The 24,134-nt window shown below is 36.1% G+C and overlaps 1 protein-coding gene across 2 annotated transcripts in view; it reads right to left on the bottom strand.

The window, feature by feature from the left end:
- Nucleotides 1–24,134, bottom strand: part of LOC150074952 (uncharacterized) — a 153,761-nt gene that overhangs the window by 37,160 nt on the left and 92,467 nt on the right. For both annotated transcript variants that reach the window (XM_090389238.1, XM_090389239.1), the window contains one exon: nucleotides 1,560–1,601. In XM_090389238.1, the coding sequence (XP_090245364.1) occupies nucleotides 1,594–1,601 (8 nt within the window). In that variant the 3' untranslated portion in view covers nucleotides 1,560–1,593. The remainder of the gene's footprint in view (nucleotides 1–1,559; nucleotides 1,602–24,134) is intronic.

Raw genomic sequence — 24,134 nt, 5'->3', positions numbered from 1 at the left:
TCTTTTCCTACCCTTCTCCATACTTTTTTTTTTTATTTTTATTATGACAACCCCGAGCACAGGAGGTATTAATATCATGCATGGATTGAAGGTCGAGAAGATGAAAGAGGATATTTGTTGACATTCGACTTGAATATATGTACACTGTAATTTTCAAGAAATAAGGGAGGTGGTTTAGAAAACAGAAGTTGAAGGAATAAACGAGGAAGAAGAAAAGTTCATTCTGTGAGTTTGAAGTTGGACAGTAAAAGGATGTAGATTGGTTGTGGTGTATGTTTGAACTAGTTTGGGGGAGGGAGAGGGAGATTATAGAAGCCAATTCAGAAGAACAGTAACCAGGGAAATAACTACAGAAAAATGCACGCAGCAGAAGATGTATAAGATAGAGTGGAGAGAATTTGCAAGAGATGGGTCATTAATTAACCTTACTACCTTCTTTTGAATGGAGTCTAGGGGGGGGGGAGGGAGAGAGAGAGAGAGAGAGAGAGAGAGAGAGAGAGAGAGAGAGAGAGAGATTTTTTTTTCATGATTTGAAATTTGTAGAGTGGGAAGTTGTTTAGACGAAGAGAGAAAACCCAGATTTTTAGATGCAATGGAAGCAATATTTGTGGTGTGCTTATGCTAATATTAATTAGATATCAGAGAGAGAGATAGAGATCGGTGTAAAAGAATCTGTTTTGCAAGAAAAGACAGGACTGAGGGATTGAAATCAACTACGTTATCTTTGTCCCACTGGAGAATTACCTAGACATCAGCATTTAAGGAATTGGTAGTGGATATACGAGAAGTTGAAGCTATTTATGCAAGGCAAAGTTTCTCAAAGTGGAAAATGGAATGCAATGTGCTAACATCAGAAAAACTGTGCACAGGATTTCCAATCAATGTAAGAAGGTCATTAATATACAAGAGGAAAAGAGTGGGAGAAAGAACTGAACTTTGAGAAACACCAGCATTAGTGGAAAAGTTAGAAGACAGAGCGGTTTACCATCACCCACAGCGAGCAGTCAGAAGACTGGATGCCTAATTACAAAAAAAGCATTTGGCAAACCATAAGATGGAAGTTTATTTGGAAGACCTTTATACCAAACACAATACAAATGCCTTTGAAATGTCAAGAGCAACTGCTTGAGTTTCACCAAATGTTTCCACTGAATTTGTCCCAAGATGGGTAACGTAAGTCATTTAACTTGTTTGGCATCATGAGAGTTTATATTCTGTATGCCATTGCTTCTGTTATTTAATGCTGCTATGTGCTGTATATCTAAGCTGATACCATGAAATCTACTTATTTGTGAATTTTTTGCACTTTTTATACAATTTCACTTTCTTTTTATTCTTCATTTCTTCTACATTATTAAAGTTTTCTTAAATATTTATACACAGTTGGTTGTTAAGAAAGATCTATCATTCCTCTAATGGATTATTTAAGCATATTTTGATATGCTAAATAATATACATACAGAGCTATAGTTACAAAGTTAAAAATTATGCTAATTTTCATAATTTATATGCAACAAAAAACAAGTTTTAAAACTAAATTTATATAAAGAAGCTATTACCTTTAAGATTTTTTGTTTGACATCATCATCAGCACTAGTAATCTGTAAAAAGAAAAAAAAAAAAACCATTAATCATTATTCTGTTTACAATTCCAGGAATCATAATCATCAACTGAAATGAAAGACAGACATCAGTACAACCTCTATTTCACAAGAGTAAAACAATAAACGAGAAAAAAATTATCCTTAACTTGCATAGACAAAATGTATGAGATTATGTCACTACAAAGAACAAACCAAGTTCATGCTCCACATACAAAGTTATCTTCTTAAAATTTAAAAGAATATGAAATGGCAGCGACTGTGTTACCCTGAAAGTGTAATGCCTTTTAAAACAATTTATTATGAGTTATCGGGCACAATACCAACTCGTGAACTAACCCAATCTTGTGTATTTTATTTAGCATATTATCTACAACCATAATTATATCAATCATGAGCAGAATGGGAGGGACTTATCCTGGAAGTCCCCAATGCATTCATTCAAAATAGGTCCACAAAAAGAAAGATGCTACAATGAGCTAAAAGGTTTAATTGCAAAAAAATAAAAAGCATGATTATTAGAGAATGATCACTGACAATATAAGAATATTAGTAACAAAATTGCCAGTAAAGAGAATTAAGAACAAGGGCAGAGAGTTCTACCCATGTGTGAATATGAAAAATTAACCACTTTCAAAATGAATGTGGTTAATTTTTTATGGTTTCTTATGCCAGTAATACACATACTCTTGGAATATGTGAAGTCCCTTCAGAGACATGCTGGCATATGAAATCATCTTTGTTGAAAAGTTATCTATAAATGTTTAAGATCTACATGGTAAATTTGTGTAAACAATGTGGTTGGGTTAATTCATCACTCATTGTTAGTATTATAAACTGGCATTATCTCATGTATTATTTGTGATTTATAGAAAAAAAAAAAATTTAATGGATATATTAACAAAAATGATTGAATTCCACTGACAGAAAATGCACCAAAAGTGCAAGATGAGTTGAATAGGTACTTTGCACTGATCTGACTAGTGATAGTACAGTTGTACAAAACCAAAATGAAATAGTGAAGAAGCAGCATACTGCAAGTAAAGGATATAAATAAATCTGAGACATCTACAGGAAAAGCTAATGAGGATGGACAAAGCCCCTAGAGTGGATGGTATGCATCCAGTTATGCTAAAATAGGTAATTTATGAACATATTAAACCATGAATAGTGTTGTTAATGAGATAATCAACAGATTCCATGATGATCCATACTGTTGGTCTAGAGCATTGCTAATGTTTCTTCAATCCATAAAGGAAGACCTAAGGACCACACACCGCTCCATAGACCAGTGAGTTAACAAAAACAAAGTTAATTTCTGTGGTTGGCAAGGTCACACTGTCTATAGTTTAGGACACAGCTCAACAAGAACTGAATCCTAACAAGATCACACAGCACTAGTTCATGAAACGTACACCTTGCATAGCCAGTCTGAATGCAAAGAACAACTTTTATATTATATATCTAGATGTTAGTAAAGCTTCTGACACAGTCCTCCATTAGAGATTACTTTATAAACTGTAATGAGCTGGGGATTACAGGAAAGTTCCTTTGCTGGATAAAGGGCTGGCTGAAAGTCAACAGTAGTTATAATTCGAAAGTCCGGGAATTTAGTCCCTCAACTCCATTTTTAATCTTCATTTCTTACAATGAGAAGGAAGCTGTCAAATTTTGCTGATAACTGGGAGGGTGATTAATACCCAGAATTAGGCCATTTTGCTTCAACTAAATTTGTATTGATTATACGTATGGCCTGAAAAATGGCAGCAGGATCAAGACTACTAAAATTATGATTCTACACATGTAACCCCAAAAAGTAACTTGGACAAGAGGAGCACTTATAGTGGATAGACATAATTAAGCCAAGCTGAAGGCCCCGAATCCAGAAAACACCTAATCAACAAGCTGAATATTAGAATGGGCAATATTCCGAGCAATATGAAAAAAAAAAAAAATAAATAAATAAATAAAATATACAGTGGCACCAAGGATAAATGTTGTTGTGTAGAAGAACTATGCAAATTATATTGATTGTTTGCAGAATAACTATAAGAATAGGTGATGATAGAATGGGCAATTTCCATAAAAAAAAAAAAAAAAAAAAAAAAAAAAAATTGCAATATTCCATAAAAATTTGGTTAATAGTGCTTACCAGGGCTGGCCTGAAGCATTTCAGAGCCCTGGGTGAAAAAAACTTTTAATGAGCCTCTCCCCCTTCATAGGTAATGAAATGCACAAGGAATTTTAATTAAATTTATTTTTAAGCTTCAAAACGGCAATAATGTAATTATAAAAACAGTAGAATGTCAGTTATCCAGAATAACTGATGTCAGACTTCTTCTGGATAGCCAAATTTTCAGGATAATCGAACCGGAAAATTTTCTGTTTTTTTTTATTAAATTTAATTGCAAGGCAAGATTAAATAAATTTAATCTTACCTTACGAAAGATCCATCCAGGCATTTTTATACAACACATGAAAATTAGAAAGATTTTTAAATGGTCTCAGTTTTTTCAACTTACCGATAACGAGCACGGTCAATCTGTGGCATTTGCACACTAGCAAATTGTAACTCACTCTTTTCTCATCTTAAAACTTGGTACAGGCATTTCTCTTTTAACGGCTAGGGTTTTTCTTGGTAATAAGCCTGTCTCATCAACATTATAAACTTTTCTTTCTCATAATTTGCTATAATTGAAGCAAATTTACTTTTAAAGGACACCGCTGCCAATTAGTCTGCAGAAAGTTTCTTGCCTTGAATATCCAGTTCACGTATACCATGTCGCAGTTTAAAGTTTTTCAGCTAAACTGTGCTTGCCTTAATTTTTGATTAAAATCCAATGCTTTTCATTACCACTTAATTTTTGATTAAAATCCAATGCTTTTCACAAAACATTGGGCCAGACACTGGTTCACCTAAACTTTGCTCTGAAGAAAACAAAAAAATAAAGTGAGTGCACTCTTTAAAGTGCCATTTCCAGGTTTCAACATTGTCTTTTTCCTGCTAGATCCTCCTTCACTACCTATAATCAACACAAATTCTGTTATAGCACTAGAATTTTTCTTGATGTCATAAACATTAAACTCTTTGGAGATCTTTCCGAAATTTTCACCTTTTCTAATTCTATTAATAATTTCCGTTTTTTTGTTACAATGTTAAAACTGTGTTTTCTTTTTGTTCACATTTTACCATAAAAAATTGGGAAAAATAAATTGCTGTTTCGGGCCAATATTATTCTTATAGAATCTGGAACTAAACTAATCTGAAATTCACTCATGGTTTCGGGAAAACTCAGTAGAGTAGCCTCTGATATTTTTCTAAAGCACATTTAGGTTACAACCATAAAGAAATAAAAACAATTTACAGCTTTCGGTTTATTAGGATTTCTGCTTGTACAATCTGTTATAAACAGGTAGTAAACTCAATCCTTCGCTTATTATAATCAAAATTCAATTTGCAAATGTGATCACTATAACTGGAACTTACTGGACTACTGTTAATAAAAAAAAAAAAAAAAAAAAATATCAGCCTTTCAAATTATTCTGGATAACCGACATTCTACTGTATCAGTAATATTATAATTACACACTAATACATACAATATAATTATTTCCAACAAGCGAATACAATACACACATTGACACTTATTAAAACTATCAATTATTATAATTATCGATCACATAATTTATATGAACATGAAATTTTAATCCAACACAATAGAAACATTAAGTCTGTCCATTAATTAATGCTTTAATTAAATGAAATCAATAACATTTCTCTTAATATATCTTCTTCCAAGATTTCGCATCAGCAAAGTTATTAACTGCTGACAAATCCAATTTTGCTACTGTGTCATTTTCGCTAGAATTGTCAGCAAATCGAACGTTGTCTCTGTAATGGACGATTGCAGGTATGTTTTAACTAACTTTACTGAAACTTCTCTCACCTCTTGCCACAGTTATAGGAATGGTTAGCATAATTCGCAATGCAATCCATAAGTTTGCTAGTATCTTGCATTTTGTTTGAATCTATAAACTACAAAATACCTAAAGCATTATCAGGTACATTTTCAGGCAAAATGTGCTACCAAATGCCTCAATTTCTTCTCTTCATTTACATCACATTCATTGATATCACTAAGTTTTATTTCAAATTTTTTTGCACATTTTTAATAATTCATCATGGCCCATATCTATTTTGATATTGTAAAATTCTTCCATTTGTTGAAATGTTCCTGTCAGGAACATGATTTCATTGTCTAATATTACACTAAAAAAATTGTTCAAATCTTTTTTTCCCCTTCATTTCTTATAGTGATTGGCCATTAAAATCATTAAGAGGGGCAAATCTGGTATTTCTAAATTTGCATTTTACACTTAAACTTTCTGCCAAACATTTTGCTGATCTCAAGGCTTCTACATAACCAGAGTTTCTGTATTTCTTTAGAAATTAGTTCATTAGTCATGGAAGAGAACAGTCAGTGGATTTTTCGCCGCTGTAAAGGAATAAGTATTTTTAAATTTAATCTACATTTTGTTCATACTACATTGTATTATACAGAGATATTAAATAGGTTTAGTGGCATTCATTAGCTTCTTACTTTGAATTTAACCAGCAATTTTTGGAAGTTACAACTCCCGGTGTTGGGCCAATATTGTTGAACTAGCCACCATATTGTAATCGATAAGAAATAGCTTAATGTATGTATGTATGTATGTATATATACAGTGGAACTTCTCTATTACGAACTTCTATTTAACGAATTTCTCTATATTACGAATTTTTTCGCGAAACATTGCACCTTGAAACGAAATTACATGTAAAATTAACCCCATATAACGAAGCGTTAGTCTCTCTATAACGAATTTTTAAAAAAAATTAGTAAAAGCATTTTTGAAGATTTTCAAGCATTCACCGCTAAACAGCTGCTCAAATATACTGCCTCCTTCCTTCCGAAATTGCGTATTACCATCTGGAATTAAATAATCATCCTTTTAGTGAACACTTGTGGCCGTTGACGCCCGTAGGAGGGTCTCTGTTTCATTTTTGTTACAGTTATTAAACCAAATGGGTTTTCTTAAAAGTGGTCGTAAACTTTACAATAAATAGCGTAGATTTGTAAATTGATGTTGGCTCAGGGGAAAGCGAAATTCGCTGAGGTAAACCTTTAGCATGCTGCGGCGGCAATACATAGAATGCTACCATAGTCTGTTTTTAGTAACGCCTATTGAGTGACATTCGCTTCTCACCTCAACTGTACCACGTGACCTTCATGTCAATCATTATATATGTCCGTTCTCGTCTAACTGGACCCCCAGTAGATGGTTTTCATGAATTTTTTTTTTTTTTTTTCGTTCGTCGTCAATCACATAGGCTTCTATGCTCTTTTTTTTTTCTTTTTTTTTCTGAAAAGTAACATACAGCATATGTTAATCATAAATTTTCTTTCGTGTATATATGCATGAAAGCGGAATAAAAGAAATTCACAAAGTCGTATATTTCTTCAAAGGGAGTGAGTGATACTGTTGAATTGGCAAGCGAACTTCATTGAGTAGGCAGTACCTGTACTAACAATTCACTGTATGGCCAGCGCAGCGAAGTTTGCGGTGCAGTCCAGTAATTTTTACAATTGCGAAAACAATGTCGAAGAGAAAGTGTTTAAGTATTAATGATAAAGCAAAGATTGTTATGATATTGACCAAGGTTTTAGGAAAAAAGATGTTGCGGAGAAATATGGCAATATCTGCAAGCAGTTTATCTACAAATTTAAAAAAATCAAGAATCAATTTTAAATGCAATTGAAGGAGGAGCAGACAAGAAGCGAATTAAGTTGTGTATATACGAAGATGTTGATAAAACTGTTCTAAAATGGGCGCAAATGATACGTGAAAAGAATATCCCAATATCGAGCCTAATAATTAAGCAACAAGCTCTGAAATTTGTACAGTTCTTCAGACATAAAGAATTTAATTCGAGCACTGGGTGGCTAGAAAAATTTAAGAAGCGCCACAGAATTGTGGAAAAGGTTATTTGTGGAGAAAGTGTTAATGTAAGCGAAGAAGATTGCAACAGTTGGAGGAACAATACCAGAAGATTTTGGAAGAAGATGAGCGTAAGGATGATTCTAATGCTGACGAAATGGGTTTATTCTTTAAATGTTTACCAAATAGAACACTTGCTTTTAAGGATGATAAATGTTTTGGCGGAAAACAAAGCAAAGAAAGAATCACTGTGCTAGTTGGAGAAAATATGACAGGAAGTGAAAAATTAAGACTTTTGGTCGTCGGAATATCAGAAAACCCAACATGTTTTAGAGGCACAAAATCTTTGGAAGTTGACTACACCTTTAATAAAAAAAAAGCATGGATGACAAGTGATATTTTTGAAGAATGGATATTAAAACTAGACAAGCATATAACAAAAGAAAAAAGGAAAATCGTGTTGGTAACTGACAACTGTCCGGCACATCCTGCCAAACTTAAAAGTGCGAAGTTGTTTTTACCACCAAACGTAACGTCAAAACTCCAGCCAATGGATCAAGGCATAATTAAAAATTTTAAATTTCATTATCGAAAGAGAATAATAATGAAGATTGCCAATGCGTTCTCAGAAAATAGAAACTTGGAGGTTATCTTAGAGATTGCATCTCTGAACTGACAAAAGTTTGGACAAACGATGTCACTGAATACACTATTCAAAATTGTTTTTCGAAAGCGGGATTTGCATTGAATACAGAAGTCGAACAACGACTGGACGAACAAGATGAACTGCCCCTTTCACGCTTCTTGATTAGACCGGGGTTCGAGCCCGTCATCACCAAATACGGAGGATGCGGAATGGTCAGGGAATGACCACCGCATATCCCGGAGCAATATGGCCTTAGTTGCTAATGCTCCTAAAAAAAAAAACCAGCCCCTTTCACATCTGAAAAACTTTTGGATATTATTAGAATCGTCTGGAAACATCGAAAATGAAATAACAATGGATAGTTATGTTTATATGGATCACAGCAGAACATTCAAATGAAGATGAAATACTGCTGAACAGTGTTAGACGCGACCATGATCACGAAGAAATTAACGATGACGCTGAAGAGACGCATCAGAACAACCCGCAGAAAAGCCAACTCGCGAAGAAATGCTTAAAGCTTTTAAAACGGTTCGTATGGGTCTACAGTTTTGTGAAAAGGTTCCTGATAATTGCTCTGAACAAATGTGAGGTTTTCTTTGAGAATCAGACATTTTTTTTTAATTGTACTGTGCAAACGAAAATTACAGATTTTTAATTTGTGATATTTACTGGCGAAAATTGTGTAAACGTAATTTAAATAAGTATGTTTTTTTTAAATAAAATACATTAAAAACAAATGTACATTCGTTTTCATTTTCTAATTAGATAATAATTTCTAATAAAAAAGATATTCTCTGTATAACGAAATTTCTATATAACGAATTTTTTTCGCCGGATTTATCGAATTCGTTATAGGGAAGTTCGACTGTATATATATCTCGAACTGATAGTGTAAGGTATAAAGTAAAACTAGACAGCGTAATACGAAGCACTGTATCAGGAATCTGTTAGCTTATTATAGTATTATCACTCAATCAAAAATAATATTAATCTTATTAAAATTCAGTGTTAATTAAATTGTATTTAAATGGAAATCATGACCCAGACTAGCCAGAGTTTTGTTTGTTTGTTTGGTTTTTTAAGGAGCATTAGCAACTAAGGCCATATTGCTCCGGGTCATGCGGTGGTCATTCCCTGACCTTTCCGCATCCTCCGTATTTGGTGGTGACGGGCTCGAACCCCGGTTTAATCAAGAAGCGTGTGCTACGCACTGCTGCTCCTTCCCACCTGGCTACGGAGGCGCCACTAGCCAGAGTGCCGTGACTTGGGGAAAAATGAAGGGGACGATTCTCCAATGCATCACAGTCTCAAAAAAAATCTGCAAAATGTTTTGCCAACCTTAATAAAACAGGACATGATCTAGCTAAGGAGGATGCCTTTGTGTGTACTAGGTGTCTATGGTGTCAAGAAATTAGGGGCACCAACTCAGCTTTCAGATGGGCATCTATGAGCTGGAGGTGTAGGGTAAATGCCCTAGAAGAAATTAATATGAGAGGCCCATCAAGCCCTCAGTTGTCCAGCTCAACGACAGAGCTCACTCCTGTGCATCAGGCAACACAGAAGCATTCTCCAAGGCAGAATGCATTGGTCCCAAAGGAACTAGTTACTGTTGGTGACTATTGTCAGGGAGACGGGGAACATACTATGCAAGTAGGATAGGTAGAACAGGGCCAGGGTGTCTGTCAGGGACAAAAGTTGATATTGTTGTACACGTTGGAACTAATGACATTAAGAGTAAGAGATCTACAGATCTACTCAACAAGTACAGGCCAATGCTGCACACAAAGTCTTTAGTTAGGGCTGAATGTGAAAGTGTCAAACTCTGCTCAGACATGATAGGAGGGAGTATATGATGAGAGCCTTGTCGATCAATTCGGCCCTGGAGAGATTGTGCAAGACCAAAGGGGTAGCATTTTTTCAGCCTAGTTGGTGCTTGTTCACAGGAGAGACTGCTTCTACAGGGATGGGGTACACTTAAATAGAAAGGATGCAAGAATATTTTCTGATCAAGGCAGTGTTAGGTGGGTCGGAAAACTACTAGCTTGGGGGGGGATACACTGACTAAGTTAACAGTAGCCTCTGGCAGAGGTGAAAGTGATTCTTGTACTGCTTCTATTGAAATGAACTGCAGCCTGGAAAGCAAGGCAATGGAGATTTGCAGGACTGCTGGGAGTGATAGTGGAACAAATAAATACATGGGCTCTGTTAGGGTAACTAAGAGAAGAAACAGGTGCATGTATACTTGCATGTACACCAATGCTAGGAGTATAGTTAATAAATTTGATGAGCCTGAAATGCTAGTCAAGACATCAAAGGCAGATATTGTTGGGATATCAGAGACATGGTGTCACACAGACATAAGCAGTGCAGAACTGGAGTTTGGGGAGTACAATGTGTACAGAAAGGATAGACAGGACAGGAAAGGAGGGGGTTATGCTGTTAGTTAAGAAACACAAAATCTAAGGAAGAACAGTAAACCCCCGCTATTCGCGGTATCTGTATTCGCGGTTTCGCATATTCGCAATCACCAATTTAATACAAAATGAAACCTAAAAAAATGTGAATTTTAAAGAGCCGTGAATATTTTCCGCCATAAAAAACATGGGCGTGGCTAAAATTTATCTTTCCCGGTCAAAACAGCGCTCAGTGGGTGGGGGGAAGAGGTGTGACAAAATCATGAGCGTGGATGTTTCTCGCTAATCCTTGTTCCGTATGTGCTATGCGCTTGTCATGGAAGGTTTCGTCGTTTGCTTTTAATTTATATGCTTATAAATTGAATAAATTTATCAATTTATAAATTGATATGCTTACAAAAATGATAAATCTACCGTTTTGCAGTGTAAAACAGACTTTTTAGAGTGTGTTAACGGAAGAAAGTGACTTTATTGTGGACAAGTTCTTTCTAATCCCTACAAAAATATGACATTAGCGAATAAAATTGAGTTATTAGATAAAATTTCTAATGGTGAAAGTGTCTCCTCAGTGACAAAATATTATAAAATCAATGAGTCAACGGTACAATCAATCAAGAAATCGGAAGAAAAATCCGCTGTAGGTCCGTGAAAACGCGCTAATTGCTTCAAATCTGTGGATAGAAGACCGAACTCAAAATAAAATTCCGTTAAGTTCACTCATCATTCGTGAAAATGCAAACCTCCTTTATCAACACTTTAGCGAAACTGGTGATAGCACTGGTGGGATAAGTTTTTTTGCTAGCAAAGCGCTAGTTTGAAAGATTTGTTTGAAATTTCTAATAAATATTACATTTAATATTAAATTGTTTCTTATTTTCATTTCGATGCCATAGGCTTGCATTTCACTATGTACTGTCTATGTACATAGTCATATTATGAAGGTACATATAATACATACACAGACAAAATTTTAGACTAGTTTTTCTTATATATTTCATACTTTGGAACAGAACCCCTTTATTTCTATGGGAGCCATAACTCAGTATTCGCGACATTTCTCAGGAACGTAACCCCCGCAAATAGCGGGGGTTCACTGTACGTACAATTGATGCAGGTGAACAATTGCAATGTTGAGTCTGTTTCGTGTAACATAAGCACTGAGAAGGGAAAAAAATGAGTAAGTGTGTTATAAGCCTAATGAATCTCATGAGTATAATGAGCAATTGTGCAGAGAAAGAGTGGGTCAGTAAATCAGAATGTCTTATAATGGGGGATTTTAACTTTCAAGATATCGACTGCAACTTGTGGGTTGGTCACTTACACATTGGCAAAACTTTTTTGGATTTATTGGATGACTGTTTTCTATAGCAACATGTTCAAGAGGCAACCGGAGGGAGCAATACTCTTGATCTGATTATAAGTAGTGATTCTTCATGCATTAAGAATCTGCAGATAAAAGGAACCACTAGGTTATTTTTTTATTTATTTATTTATTTATTTTTAGGAGCATTAGCAACTAAGGCCATATTGCTCCGGGAATATGCGGTGGTCATTCCATGACCTTTCCGCATCATCCGTATTTGGTGGTGACGGGCTCGAACCCCAGTCTAATCAAGAAGTGTGTGCTACGCACTGCTGCTCCTTCCCACCTGGCTACGGAGGTGGCTGGAACCACTAGGTGGCAGTGATCAGTGTGCTCAAGTGGGATTTAATCAAAGAGGTAACTACCATCAGGGGTATGCCCTGTATCGGGTATTTCACTGGAATGCATTTCAGGATAGGTAGCACACCTTTTAATTGGGTACACACAGTTTCTCGTTTTTTTGCTTTCGTAAAGGTGACTACAGGGGTCTCAGGCAGTTTTTGAATTATATACAGTGGGATGAACTGATGATGCTACAAATGTTGAATTCTAAATGGGAAGCCTACAGGGACTTAATTTTGGAGGCTACGAAGCTTTTCATTCCAACTAAGAAATATTGTTCAAGGTTTAGGCCTAAATGGATGTCAGATGAACTAATGAGGCTCGTGGCAGAGAAGAAATATGTATGTGATGTATATAAAGTATCAGATGACAAAAAAGCCTATGGCAGATATAAACTAGTCTGTAATCAAGTCACAAAGGAGGTTAGGCAAGCAAAGGCAGAATATGAGAAATCCTTGGCAATGGATGCAAAGAAAAACAGGGAAGAGTTCTTTACTTATGAAAACTCTAGAAGAAAAGGGATGAATCAGATTGGACTACTTAACATAGATGGGTTGACTATTGATGATCATGCTCAGGTAGCTAATACACTGAATGAGTATTTTGCATCTACATTCACACATGAAGTGTTATTCAATGAGGGGAGTGTCAGAAGTTTATCAAAAATCTAACAGGGAACTAAGTGATTTTGTAATAACAGAGCAAAGTGGGGGAGAAATTGTTGAAGTTAAACATAAAGGGGTTCAAAAGATGACACAACTATAGACCTGTTAGTTTAACTTGTGTTCAGGGGAAAATAATGGAATCATTAGTTAAAGAAGCATTGCAGGATCACCTAGACAAGATTGCAGTAATAGTTAAGACACAGCATGGGTTTGTTAAAGGGAGGTCTTGTCTGGCTAATTTGACTGGATACTATGATGTGGTCCCAAAGGAATTGAATGCCAAAAATAATTTTGATATCATATACTTGGATTTCAGGAAAGCATTTGATACTGTTGCACAAGGAATACTGCTGTTTAAATTGGAGAGATATGGCATTAAGGGAAATTTCCTACAATGGATAAAGAGATGGTTGAGTGGGAGATGACAGAGTGGTAATCAATGGACACTGCTCTTCGTGGACAAATGTTATTAGTGGAGTTTTCCAGGGTTCGGTGTTGGGCCCAATTGTTGTTTTGTATATTTATCAATGATATTGATGAAGTTATATCAAATTTAATGTCCATGTTTGCAGATGATACAAAGGTTGGTAGGGTTGTTAACAACAGTAAAGACAGTAAAAGTAAAGTAAAGTAAAGTAAAGTGCAGCCATTATCAACCCACTGCAGGATGGAAGCCTCCTCAACAATTCATGCTGAGGGAAACGGACCACAATCTGCCACACTGGTCCAGTGCAAGTTGGCAGATCGACCGAATTCAGCAGTCAGGGGCTTGAACCCCGGTCTACTCAAAGAGCGTGTGCTACTGCATTCCTGCTCCTGACCACTCGGCTACGGAGGCAGTATGGTAGTCCAACTGGATCTAAAGTTGAGAAGATGGGCTGAGAAGTGGCAACTGAGGTTTAACATTGACGAATGCAAAGTACTGCATATGGGTAGCAATAACCCAAGAGAAACATACAAACTCTGTGGCAGTACACTCAGGGAAGTGGAAAGTGAAAAAGACCTGGGGGTAGTTGTGCAGTCAAATATGAAATTTGCTGAGCAGTGCAGATGGACTACCAAGACAGGTCATGGGGTCTTGTCAATGATATATAGGAATTTTGCTAGTAGGGACAGGGAGGTGATTATTCCGCTATACAAGGCGATGGTCAGGCCACACCTAGAGTACCGTATATAGGTCTGGTGGCCCCATTTAGAAAGGAAGTAGAGTTGCTAGAACGAGTACAAAGAAGGACAAGACTGGCAAGAGGAACAAATAGGTGCTCTTACCAAGAAAGGCTTAAGTTCTGTAAATTGCAGCTCCTGGAGAGTAGGCACCTATGAGGTGATCTGATTGAGGTGTACAAGGCTCTGAATGGCTTGAGCAAATTGAATGCTGATGGGAGTCTTCCTCAGATTAAGAACCCGAGGGGGCACAGATTCAAATTGAGGAAAGACTGTTATAGAATAGATGTGCGATAATTTGCCTTTAGCCACCGGGTAGTTGATTGGCAGAACAGACTTCCATCTTTTGTTGCGGAAGCTGATAGCCTAAATAAATTTGAGGCTCAGCTGGACAAGCATCTGGAACGAATGGAGGTGTGTAAATGGGAGGATTTTTTTTTTTTTTTTTTTTTTTTGCTGATGCTGCATAAGCTTGCTTTCATGCATCGTATTCCTCTACTAATGCTAAATTCTGTAAAATTCTTCATAAGCATGACCTGTAGTAGCGCCAAAGAATCCTGCACTGATTTGCTTACCATATTGATTTTAAATAAAATATCATTCCACATGCAAAGGGTAATCAAAATGCTAAAAACTTAAATTTTTACTGTTAAAGTTTCAGCTTCAGATGCATAAGTGGAATCGGTGCTTGGGCTTTAGGCCAACTCAGTTAAGGCATTCCTCATTTCTAAAATTTCATTTTTAACAGTTTTAACACTTTCAACTCTACATTACCACCTAGTGTCACACAAAGGTTTAGGGGTTAAGCGTTTAGTGTGTTTCTTCAGCAATCCCCACTTACAAGCTGAACTTGAATTGCCTAAATCAAGTTTAAAATCTGTCTGCATTTGAGTGATTGATTCATATATTCCTTCACCTGTTGTTTCTGAGAGTGGATAGAAAGAAAGACAATCTTTTTATTCTGATTTCATAAATGTCCACAAATCTGATTGTTAACGAGAGCTGTTTAATGGGACTAATGTCCGCTATCAGCTATTTTGCTAAAGTACTTTGCTTTCCCCACTTCCTTCAGTATATTTTCCAAAGTAGCGTTTCCAATTAAATCCATAGGCTCATTTTGAATAGTTTTACTGCAGTAAAACTATTCGAGTTTCACATGATGTTATTCGCCATATATGCTAGCTTGTAACTAAATGAAACTACCAAGTAATTCCACTAGACTTAAAAATGGCCATTGTGTGGTGTAAATAATCTATCTGAAGATCCACAGAAAGCTAGATTATTTTGCACTAAATATATGGTTACATTTATTAGCCTCTCTAACACACTTCTCCAATGATTTTTTTTTCTTTCTGTATACCTAACTGAAAATTCTCATCTAGCATTTGGCAACTTTTAAGACGTAAACTTGTTTCAAACCAAATGTCGTACCTTTTTGTGTTGAGAAGAGTTTGTGTAATTTTAAGCATTCGGTAATATGTTTCCAATCACTCATTCCCTTCTTAGCTAAACTATGTATATTTGAAGGATCGAATAGCTTACAAACAGAAGCAAAACACTGCATTTAAACTTTCAAAGTACACTAACCAGTTGTAAAATTGTTTCACCCCTCCCCATTTTCTAATAATATGTGGAATTCTAAAAACTAAAATTGAAATCATTTTTAATAGTTGATGGGCCAATCTATATAATATGATCTAAATCAGAATTTGATAAATTATCGGGCCATGTCCCTATGTCATCATATTTTTCATTAAATTTGTTTCATGAGTGAAATCTAAACAAGAATTAGAATTCAACATATGGTATTGTTCAAGTGTACCCTTCATACAGTCAGTTTCACAAATAACCTCTCAGTTGTCTTCACGATCTCCTGATTTCTCAGTTACTGTTTCTATCTTCTCCGTTGTTTTCTTCATTTCCATCATTAAAAGAGAACTGAGTATCACCAACCAGCTGCGAAGTCACAATACTTTTAATATACTTTGATAACTTAGGTTGCTTTTAGATTTCTAATATTTCCCCCAGTCTTCTTATACATTTTGTGCTCCCAATAATTTTTTGGTTGCCATATGGGCTGTGTGAAAATAGAATTATTTATTTTAACAGTTCTAAGTAATTTCTTATTTACTAAACTAATTATTTAAAAATAATAAATAAGCTCCTGGGCCGGTGAACACTCTCTGCACCTCTAGAAATGCAAACAAAAAATTATACATTTAAGATTACTATATTTACTACTATGTGAAATTAATAATATAATAATTTATATTATTTAATAATTAAAGCTATTCGCCTAAACTACTAGTCATTAAAAGGTAAAATTTCAGGCATCTTACCGATACCCACCATGCTGTTGGGGGAACAGAAAATAGAGGGTTACAAAGTTGAATATATTTCAATTACAAATATACGATTCTAAAGTATTAAGCTTGAATTACTGTTACAATAGAAACCAGATAATAAATTAGGTAAATACAAAGAGATTAAATTCTCACCTGCTGACAGACCCCTCTTGCCAATGCTCCCATAAACCTGATCTGCATACAAGCAAGGGGTGCTGCCAGCAGTTAATTTATAGGTAAGGGATTAAGTCCAAGAGCCAATTTTTCAATCTTCTACAGCGGAAGCCTGTACTGACATTCGATCTCATACTCAGGACATCAGGGTTGGTGTGCTACTCCTCTGGACATCTGGCCTATTTCCTTTTCCTAGTTTCTCATTTCTTATTCCATTTTCTTTTCAAAAAGATAAAAATATTGCTGGTTGAATTCGACTTACTGTTTTCTATTGATTGCTGAGGCTCCAAACATTTTTATGAAGAAGGCTTCTAGTGTTGTTGAAATCCCAAGTGACATCACATTGGAATGCATGGAGGGCTGTATCAGACTTTAGACCTCTTCCATATTGTACATCTTTTTTGTGTTCTTTGTTAAGATGTCTCTATGATTCTCCTATATAAATATTGATCGATTTTGTTTAATTAAATGTTATTAACCTGTAGGCAATTAGGTATATGTGGATCAGGTTACCAAGCTAGCAAATGTAAACTAACTTTAGCCTGGGAGGCCTATAAATGTTATATAAATGTAAATGGTATTAAAAATAATATAATGCTAAATGTTGAAAATAACGATAAAAATATAAATGCAAATGAACAAAATAAATTGCAATAACATTCCCTCACTTGGCCATCAATGAAGTAGCAGATTGATGGCCAAGTGAGGGACTGCTATTGCAATTTATTTTGTTCATTTGCATTTATATTTTTTTTCGTTATTTTCATCATTTAGCATCATATTACTTTTAATACCATTACATTTATATAACATTTATAGGCCTCCCAGGCTAAAGTTAGTTTACATTTGCTAGCTTGGTAACCTGATCGCCTACAGATTAATAACATTTAATTAAACAAAATCGATCAATATAATTTCGTGCACGTATAACGTCTAATTGCCCTTTGTACAATAACATTAACGTTGCACAACTGACAAACTCCTAACACTGTATAATTGACTAGATATCATTAACTGTCATTAAGAATGCAATATATATATATAACTCCCTCCAGACAACAGAATCAGCATGCACACCAAACCTGATGTCTGGAGTATGAAATCAAAGGTCACTCACTACAGGCTTCCACTACACAAGAAGAGAATACAGGATAGAAAACAACACAATATGCCAGACTGTGAAGGTCTTCAATAAAGCAAGATTGCAGGCGACTGGAGCAAGAAACAGTTCTAGTGGCAACACTATCTTATATGATAGTTTCCGGAAGGAATACTAAACTTTGCAAGGTAAGACACAGCTGCGTTTTGGAGATTTCCGAGAAGTACCACGCCTGGTGTGCTCTGTGACAGGGCGTGTCTGCTCGTGGGTTAATATTCAAAGTCCTTCCATAGAAACCAGAGGTTGCCGTTGACTCACTCAATTTGAGAAGTTGGCTTGACCACATAACCGGGTTCACAGCTCAGTCAGAATCCACTACACCAATGGAATTCCCAACCAATCCGATTTCAATAGACCCTTAAATTCAGTTCACCTCACCAAATACCAGCTGATCGACGCAATAAATAGCTTAGCACCCACAGCTGCATCTGGTGCCAACGGAATTCGTCAGTTTATGCTGAAATGCCTCAGTACATTTGTTGTTGATCCTATCCTGTCGTTATTTAACAAGATCCTTAATCAAAAACTCCCCCCCCCCCCACGTGGCATATCTATCTAGTAAGACCGCGGCCGAAAATATGCTCTGCTTTACTTGCCAGTCACTTCTGCCCAATTTCTTCTGCATCAAGCCTATAAAAGCTCTTTGAGAAATCCTTCTGAGAATGTTAACCACCCAAATTATGCCACAACAGCTACCGCAGATCCATTACGCTACCCAGTCAAGATCCACTGCTACAAATCTAGTCTCAATCACTACCAACATCCTCGAGGCATTTGAGCACTGTTCGGAAATCACCGTTACATATATTGATGTCCATGCAGAATTTGATTCCATATCAGTTCACGTGTTGACAAGGCTACTACGTGAGTAGTACCTCATTGGTGGAGACATGCTCTGGTTTATTCAGACAATGCTTGAGAACAGGACCATTATTGTTCACGATGGCAATCTGAGCTACACCAGGACTATTATAGCTGGAGTCCCACAAGTCGGGGTCCTGTCCAGAATCTTGTTCTCCTGTTCGTGACAGGCTGAACTGATATCATCACCACCTTCGCTGATGACATAAAACTGTTAACTCCCATCAGCCCTGGAGATACGGCTGAATATATCAATGCCTTAATCCTCCAGAAAATCCAGAACCTTGAGGCCTTCCTCTCCGGTTTCAGACTTCACATCAATCCTGAGAAGTCAAAACAGTTGACTTTCTCTCTCTCAAACGGAACCCAACAAATGCAACCCATGATTTCTGCCGTCCAGCAACATACACTTCTGGGCGTTATTTTTGATCAAAAGCTATCCTTTCTACTGCACATAGACCACCTGCAAATAAAGTTCTGTCAACTCCGGTGGATGACCAGACTGTTGGGTGCAGATATATTAAGATATGTTTATCCGGTCATACTCTATGGCATCGAAGTCTGGACTTCAAGTGCTATGACCCAACCTAGATGGATTTTTCGTGGGGGAATTCTGGCTATCGAAGTGGGCCATATGGAAATTTCGGCTTCCCCCATGCACGAAGGACCACCCAGATGGTGGCAGCTCTCAAAATGATGGTCAGCATTATTTCAGTACCAGATTTCCGGGCTAACTGCATATGGAGGATCCCGCTCCCAAGCCTTAAGGCCATTCCAAACCGGCTAAAGTTATCTGATCAGTTATTTCCAGTACAAACGCTGCAGGACATACACTCCTTGGACAGCAACCTCTACAAGTTTGCAGTGGATAAGAAATATAGGCAGAACGTACTCGGCCGACTTCCTTCCCAAGACCACGCCACAGAATATTAGAACCTGCTCCCAAGGACCTGTCCATCACTCCAGTGTTGAAACCTTTTTCTGGCGGCAATGCTATTTTTGTTTTTTGTCATTTTTATCTTTGTTTATTATGTTGTGTAATTTCCTTTATGTAAACCCCTGGCTTGTAGCTGTGAAGGGAGTTATATACAGCAATGTGCCATCTGTATATAATAAAGAGGGCTTCTTCTTTAGACAACAAATCAAACAGTCAATATGCCCCCCCCCCAAAAAAAAAAAAATTCAGTGCTTGGGCCTGGCAATGGTGCTTACCAAAGCACAAAGAATCATGTTTTGTTGACAGGCTGTTTCAATTCTCAAAAAAGATCAATGCAGCCTATTACAAAATTGTTTAAAAAATATATATAAAAATAACAGAACTTTGAGGAAACCAATGTTGATTGCATTCAAAATTACCAGAGAATGGTAATTATTTACCTGTTAGTGATAAAGCAACTGCCACACAATATAAAAGAAGACAAGCTCTTAAGCTTGTCAAAACTACTGAAAATCTGCTATCAATGCATAAATAAACCTTAAGCTGGGAAAACACTGAACATATATGAAAATCCTGAAAGTGAGTCCTTACACACTGCACTTGTAGTCTGAACGGGAGAAAAGTAGTAATCAGCAATCACCAGAGTCCTGCTAACCTCTGAGATGACATCTTTCTTGAATGAGAAGACAAATTTCTAAATACACAAGCCCAAGTAGTTTAGAAAGGAAAACTGAAAATTTGAAAACGTAAGTGCATTATATTCTTCAAAACAGAGAACAAAAAGCAAGTTGAAACCAGATCTTCCTGTTTTAGCTCTCTTCAGTTCAGGAGGTAAAGATGGAACCACCAATTCAATTAGTCAATACACCTCTTATGCCTTTTTACCATATATATATATATATATATATAAATAAATGTGTAGTAAGAAACATTAATACAGGGTCTGCAAAGATGGATACGAGAAATACACATAGTGCTTGAACTAAAAGGGAGTAAAGGATTGCAGAAAAAAAATAAAATAAAATTACAAAGGAGAATAACTGTATTCAGATATAGGTGGGCAGTTTTAGAAAGAAGGTCGAATATAGGGATGGCAAATATGCAAAATCTGAAGACAGTTAAAAAGAAAAAATTGATACTTGGCAAGGCATTTCATCAGGGGGACTACTCCTGACCTTTTGTATGTATCAGGAACTGCGTTTCCAAACTTGTCCATAGCACAAGAAAAGGGGGAAAATACAAAAGTAAAGCCCCTGTCTTAATACCATAGGACAAAGTAGTCCCTATGCAATGTAAATTAAAGTTAAAAATATAATACAAAATAATACAGTTTGGTATGGGGAAAAAAACTGTAACAAGACAATTTATAGTACAAATGTAATTTGTAGAAAAAATATGGTTAAAATAAATAAATATAATAATAATAAATTCCATTTCAGTTAGCACATTACATAAAATACATCTGGACATACCCCTCTCAGCTACAGTTGCTTAGTTGGATCACTGATCAGGTCATCAGCTTTGGTTTTTTAAGAATTAGTCAATGCTGATGAAATTTAATAGACCTCTAAGTGAAAACCCCTGAAAATAGCGATAGGATGAAAGATTGCTATTTTCGTCTTCATTTAACCACTTTCTCCCCTTCCCCATCCTCAAGAATTTTTTACCTCACCCTATTTGCTTGTTCACATTATTTTACTTATTTATTATTATATATTTTTTAACCATATTTTTCCTGCAAATTACATTTGTACTATAAATTGTCTAGTTACAGTTTGTTTTTTCCCCATACCACACCATGTGTATTATACTTTTAACTTTAATTTTCACTGTGTAGGGACTAACTTGTCCAATAGTATTAAGACAGGGCTTTATTTTTGTATTTTTCTCCTTTTCTTGTACAATGGACAAGCTTGGAAACACAGTACCTGATAAATGGCCAGGAGTAGTCCCCTGATGAAATGCCTGGCCACATATCATTTTTATTCTTTTTAACTGTCTTCAGATTTTGCATATTTGCCATCCCTATATTCAATCTTCTTTGAAAAATTGCCCATCCATATCTGAATGCAGTTATACCCCTTTGTAATTTTATTTATTTTCTTTTTCCACAGTCACATTCCTTCCTATTGGCCAGTTTATTATGCCATTTAATTCATTTTTTTCCTTTCATTTTCATTTTTCTTTTTTTCTGCTATCCTTTACACTCTTTCAGTTCAGGCACTAAGTGTACTTCTCAAATCCATCTTTGCAGACCCTTTATTAATGTTTCTTATTACACACTTATATATTCTTTTGCTTCCTTTACTGCTGCCCTGTGCATTTTGGAGCATTTGATATACGACACGTTTCAAATTTCTCTATTTTTTCTCATCCGCTTATTTTATTTATAGAACTTATTTTTCTACACACACACACAGTCGAACTCTGTTATAGCGAGAACGGCTGATTTACGTGTATTCCTATACAATCACTCACTGTTATAAGGAGCATAATACATGGATATACCAAAGAAATTTTAGTAACTATGTAAACATTCTTAATTGCTCCAGTAGGCGAAAATACCCAATTCTTCTTGGAACAGATCAGCGGTTCCCAACTTTTTTTGACTTGCAAACCTCTTTCAACATAATATTTTTATTGCGAACCCCTAAGCATATATTATCTGAAATTGTATAAAAGTACTGAAATTTTATTATAAAATATTTGCAGTACAGTACAATGTTTTTATAAGTGACACTGCATAATAAAAATTGCTATTAAGTATTATTTATACTTTGTAAAGCAGTTATTAATTAGTCCGAACTAGATTTCAAACAGGCTAAGAGTAGAAAACTTGCTTCTTGTCCAAATGGTAGCCGAGCATTCTTGTCTTTCTAAAGCTATATCGGCCGTAATTTTTGCCCATCTCTATCAAAACCAGATGGTCCTGTTGCCACATCAGCCAAAAGGTAAAGCTGACCTGCTAGCAACCTATTTTATTTCCAACTCACGTATTGATGATATTGGTAAATCACCTCAAACTGTTCCCAGTACACTCCATTCAACGAATCCTGTGGATTTCTGTCAAAAGGATTTTGACGAATCTGATGCTATGAAAGCTCCCAGGTCCTGATGGTATTTCTCCACTTGTTCTCAAAACCTGTGCCAATGAACCTACTGTTTTGTGTCGTCTTACTTCACCTTATGACAGAAGTGTTTTTGTTTCTGCTTGGAAATTTGCTCATATCCAGCCAGTTCCTAAAAAGAGTGACAAATTCCTTCCACCCAATTATCGCCCCATTGCGATTGCTTCTACTCTTTCCAAAGTAATGGAGAAATCAATTAATTGCCAACTCTTAAACTATCTGGAAATCTTTCATCTGGTCAATGATCGCCAGTATGGATTCCATCAGTGTCGTTCCACTGGTGATATAGTTTATGTACATTTATGGGCAAATTCAATGGAAAAGTTTTTGGTGAACCTCAAGCCATTGCTTTTGACATTTCAAAGGCTTTTTACCGTGTTTGGCATAAAGATCTTCCAAACAAGCTTCCATCCTATGGATTGCCAGCTGTTCTTTGTAATTGGGTATCCAGCTCTCTGTCTTCTAACTTCTCCACTAATGCTGGTGTTCCCAAAGGTTTCTTTCTCCCACTCTTTTCCTCTTGTATATTAATTACCTTTCTTTGACCCGAAATCCTATCCATAGTTTTGTTGGTGATAGCAAATTACTTTCCATCTTCCAGTTTGAGAAACCCTGCCCTGCTCAAACAGATTCAACTTCACGAGCATACACTGCCAAATCCTTAAATGCTGATCTCCAGGCCAATTCTCCAGTGGGGCAAAGAAAACTTAATTCAAATCTTTCTAAAACTCAGTCTTATCTTATATCCCGCAAAAAGGATTCTTCTGCTCCTATGTTTATTTTTGATGACACTCCGATTTCTAGGCAATTACCCTAACTTCTAATCTCTCTTGGTACAAGCACATTACAAATATTGCTTCCTCTGCATTAAAAAAAAAAAAAAAAAAAGAGTTTTCTTTCTCACCTTCAGTGTAGAAGTTTGGAAGAAAAGTATTCTTCCAAACAGTTATTTACTCTGTAAAAATACGAACCCAGGTCTAATCAAGAAGCACACGCTTCTTGATTAGACCGGGGTTCGAGCCCGTGACCACCAAATACGGAAAGGTCAGGGAATGACCACCGCATATCCCCGGAGCAATATGGTCTTAGTTGCTAATGCTCCTAAAAACCAAATAACAAACAAACAACTGGGGCGGTGCCCCCCCCCAAAACCCCTCAGGCTTCTAGATTCCATTCAGAAGAGGGCAGTTGAGTTAATTAATGTCTCATCTGTAAGAATCTCTCCACTTCCTGTCTCCTAGACATTCTATTTCTGTTGTATGCCTTTTCTATAGTTACTTGCATAGGCATTGTTCTTCTGAATTAGCTTCTATAATTCCCGCTCTCTTTTAAAGCAGTCCGAACACGTGA

This window comes from Mastigoproctus giganteus, chromosome 14, assembly GCF_048544385.1.
Source record: "Mastigoproctus giganteus isolate SK-2022 chromosome 14, ASM4854438v1, whole genome shotgun sequence".
NCBI classification, from domain to species: domain Eukaryota; kingdom Metazoa; phylum Arthropoda; class Arachnida; order Uropygi; family Thelyphonidae; genus Mastigoproctus; species Mastigoproctus giganteus.
The sequence above is the reverse complement of the archived record's forward strand: the minus strand, read 5'-3'. Positions and strand labels throughout refer to the sequence as shown.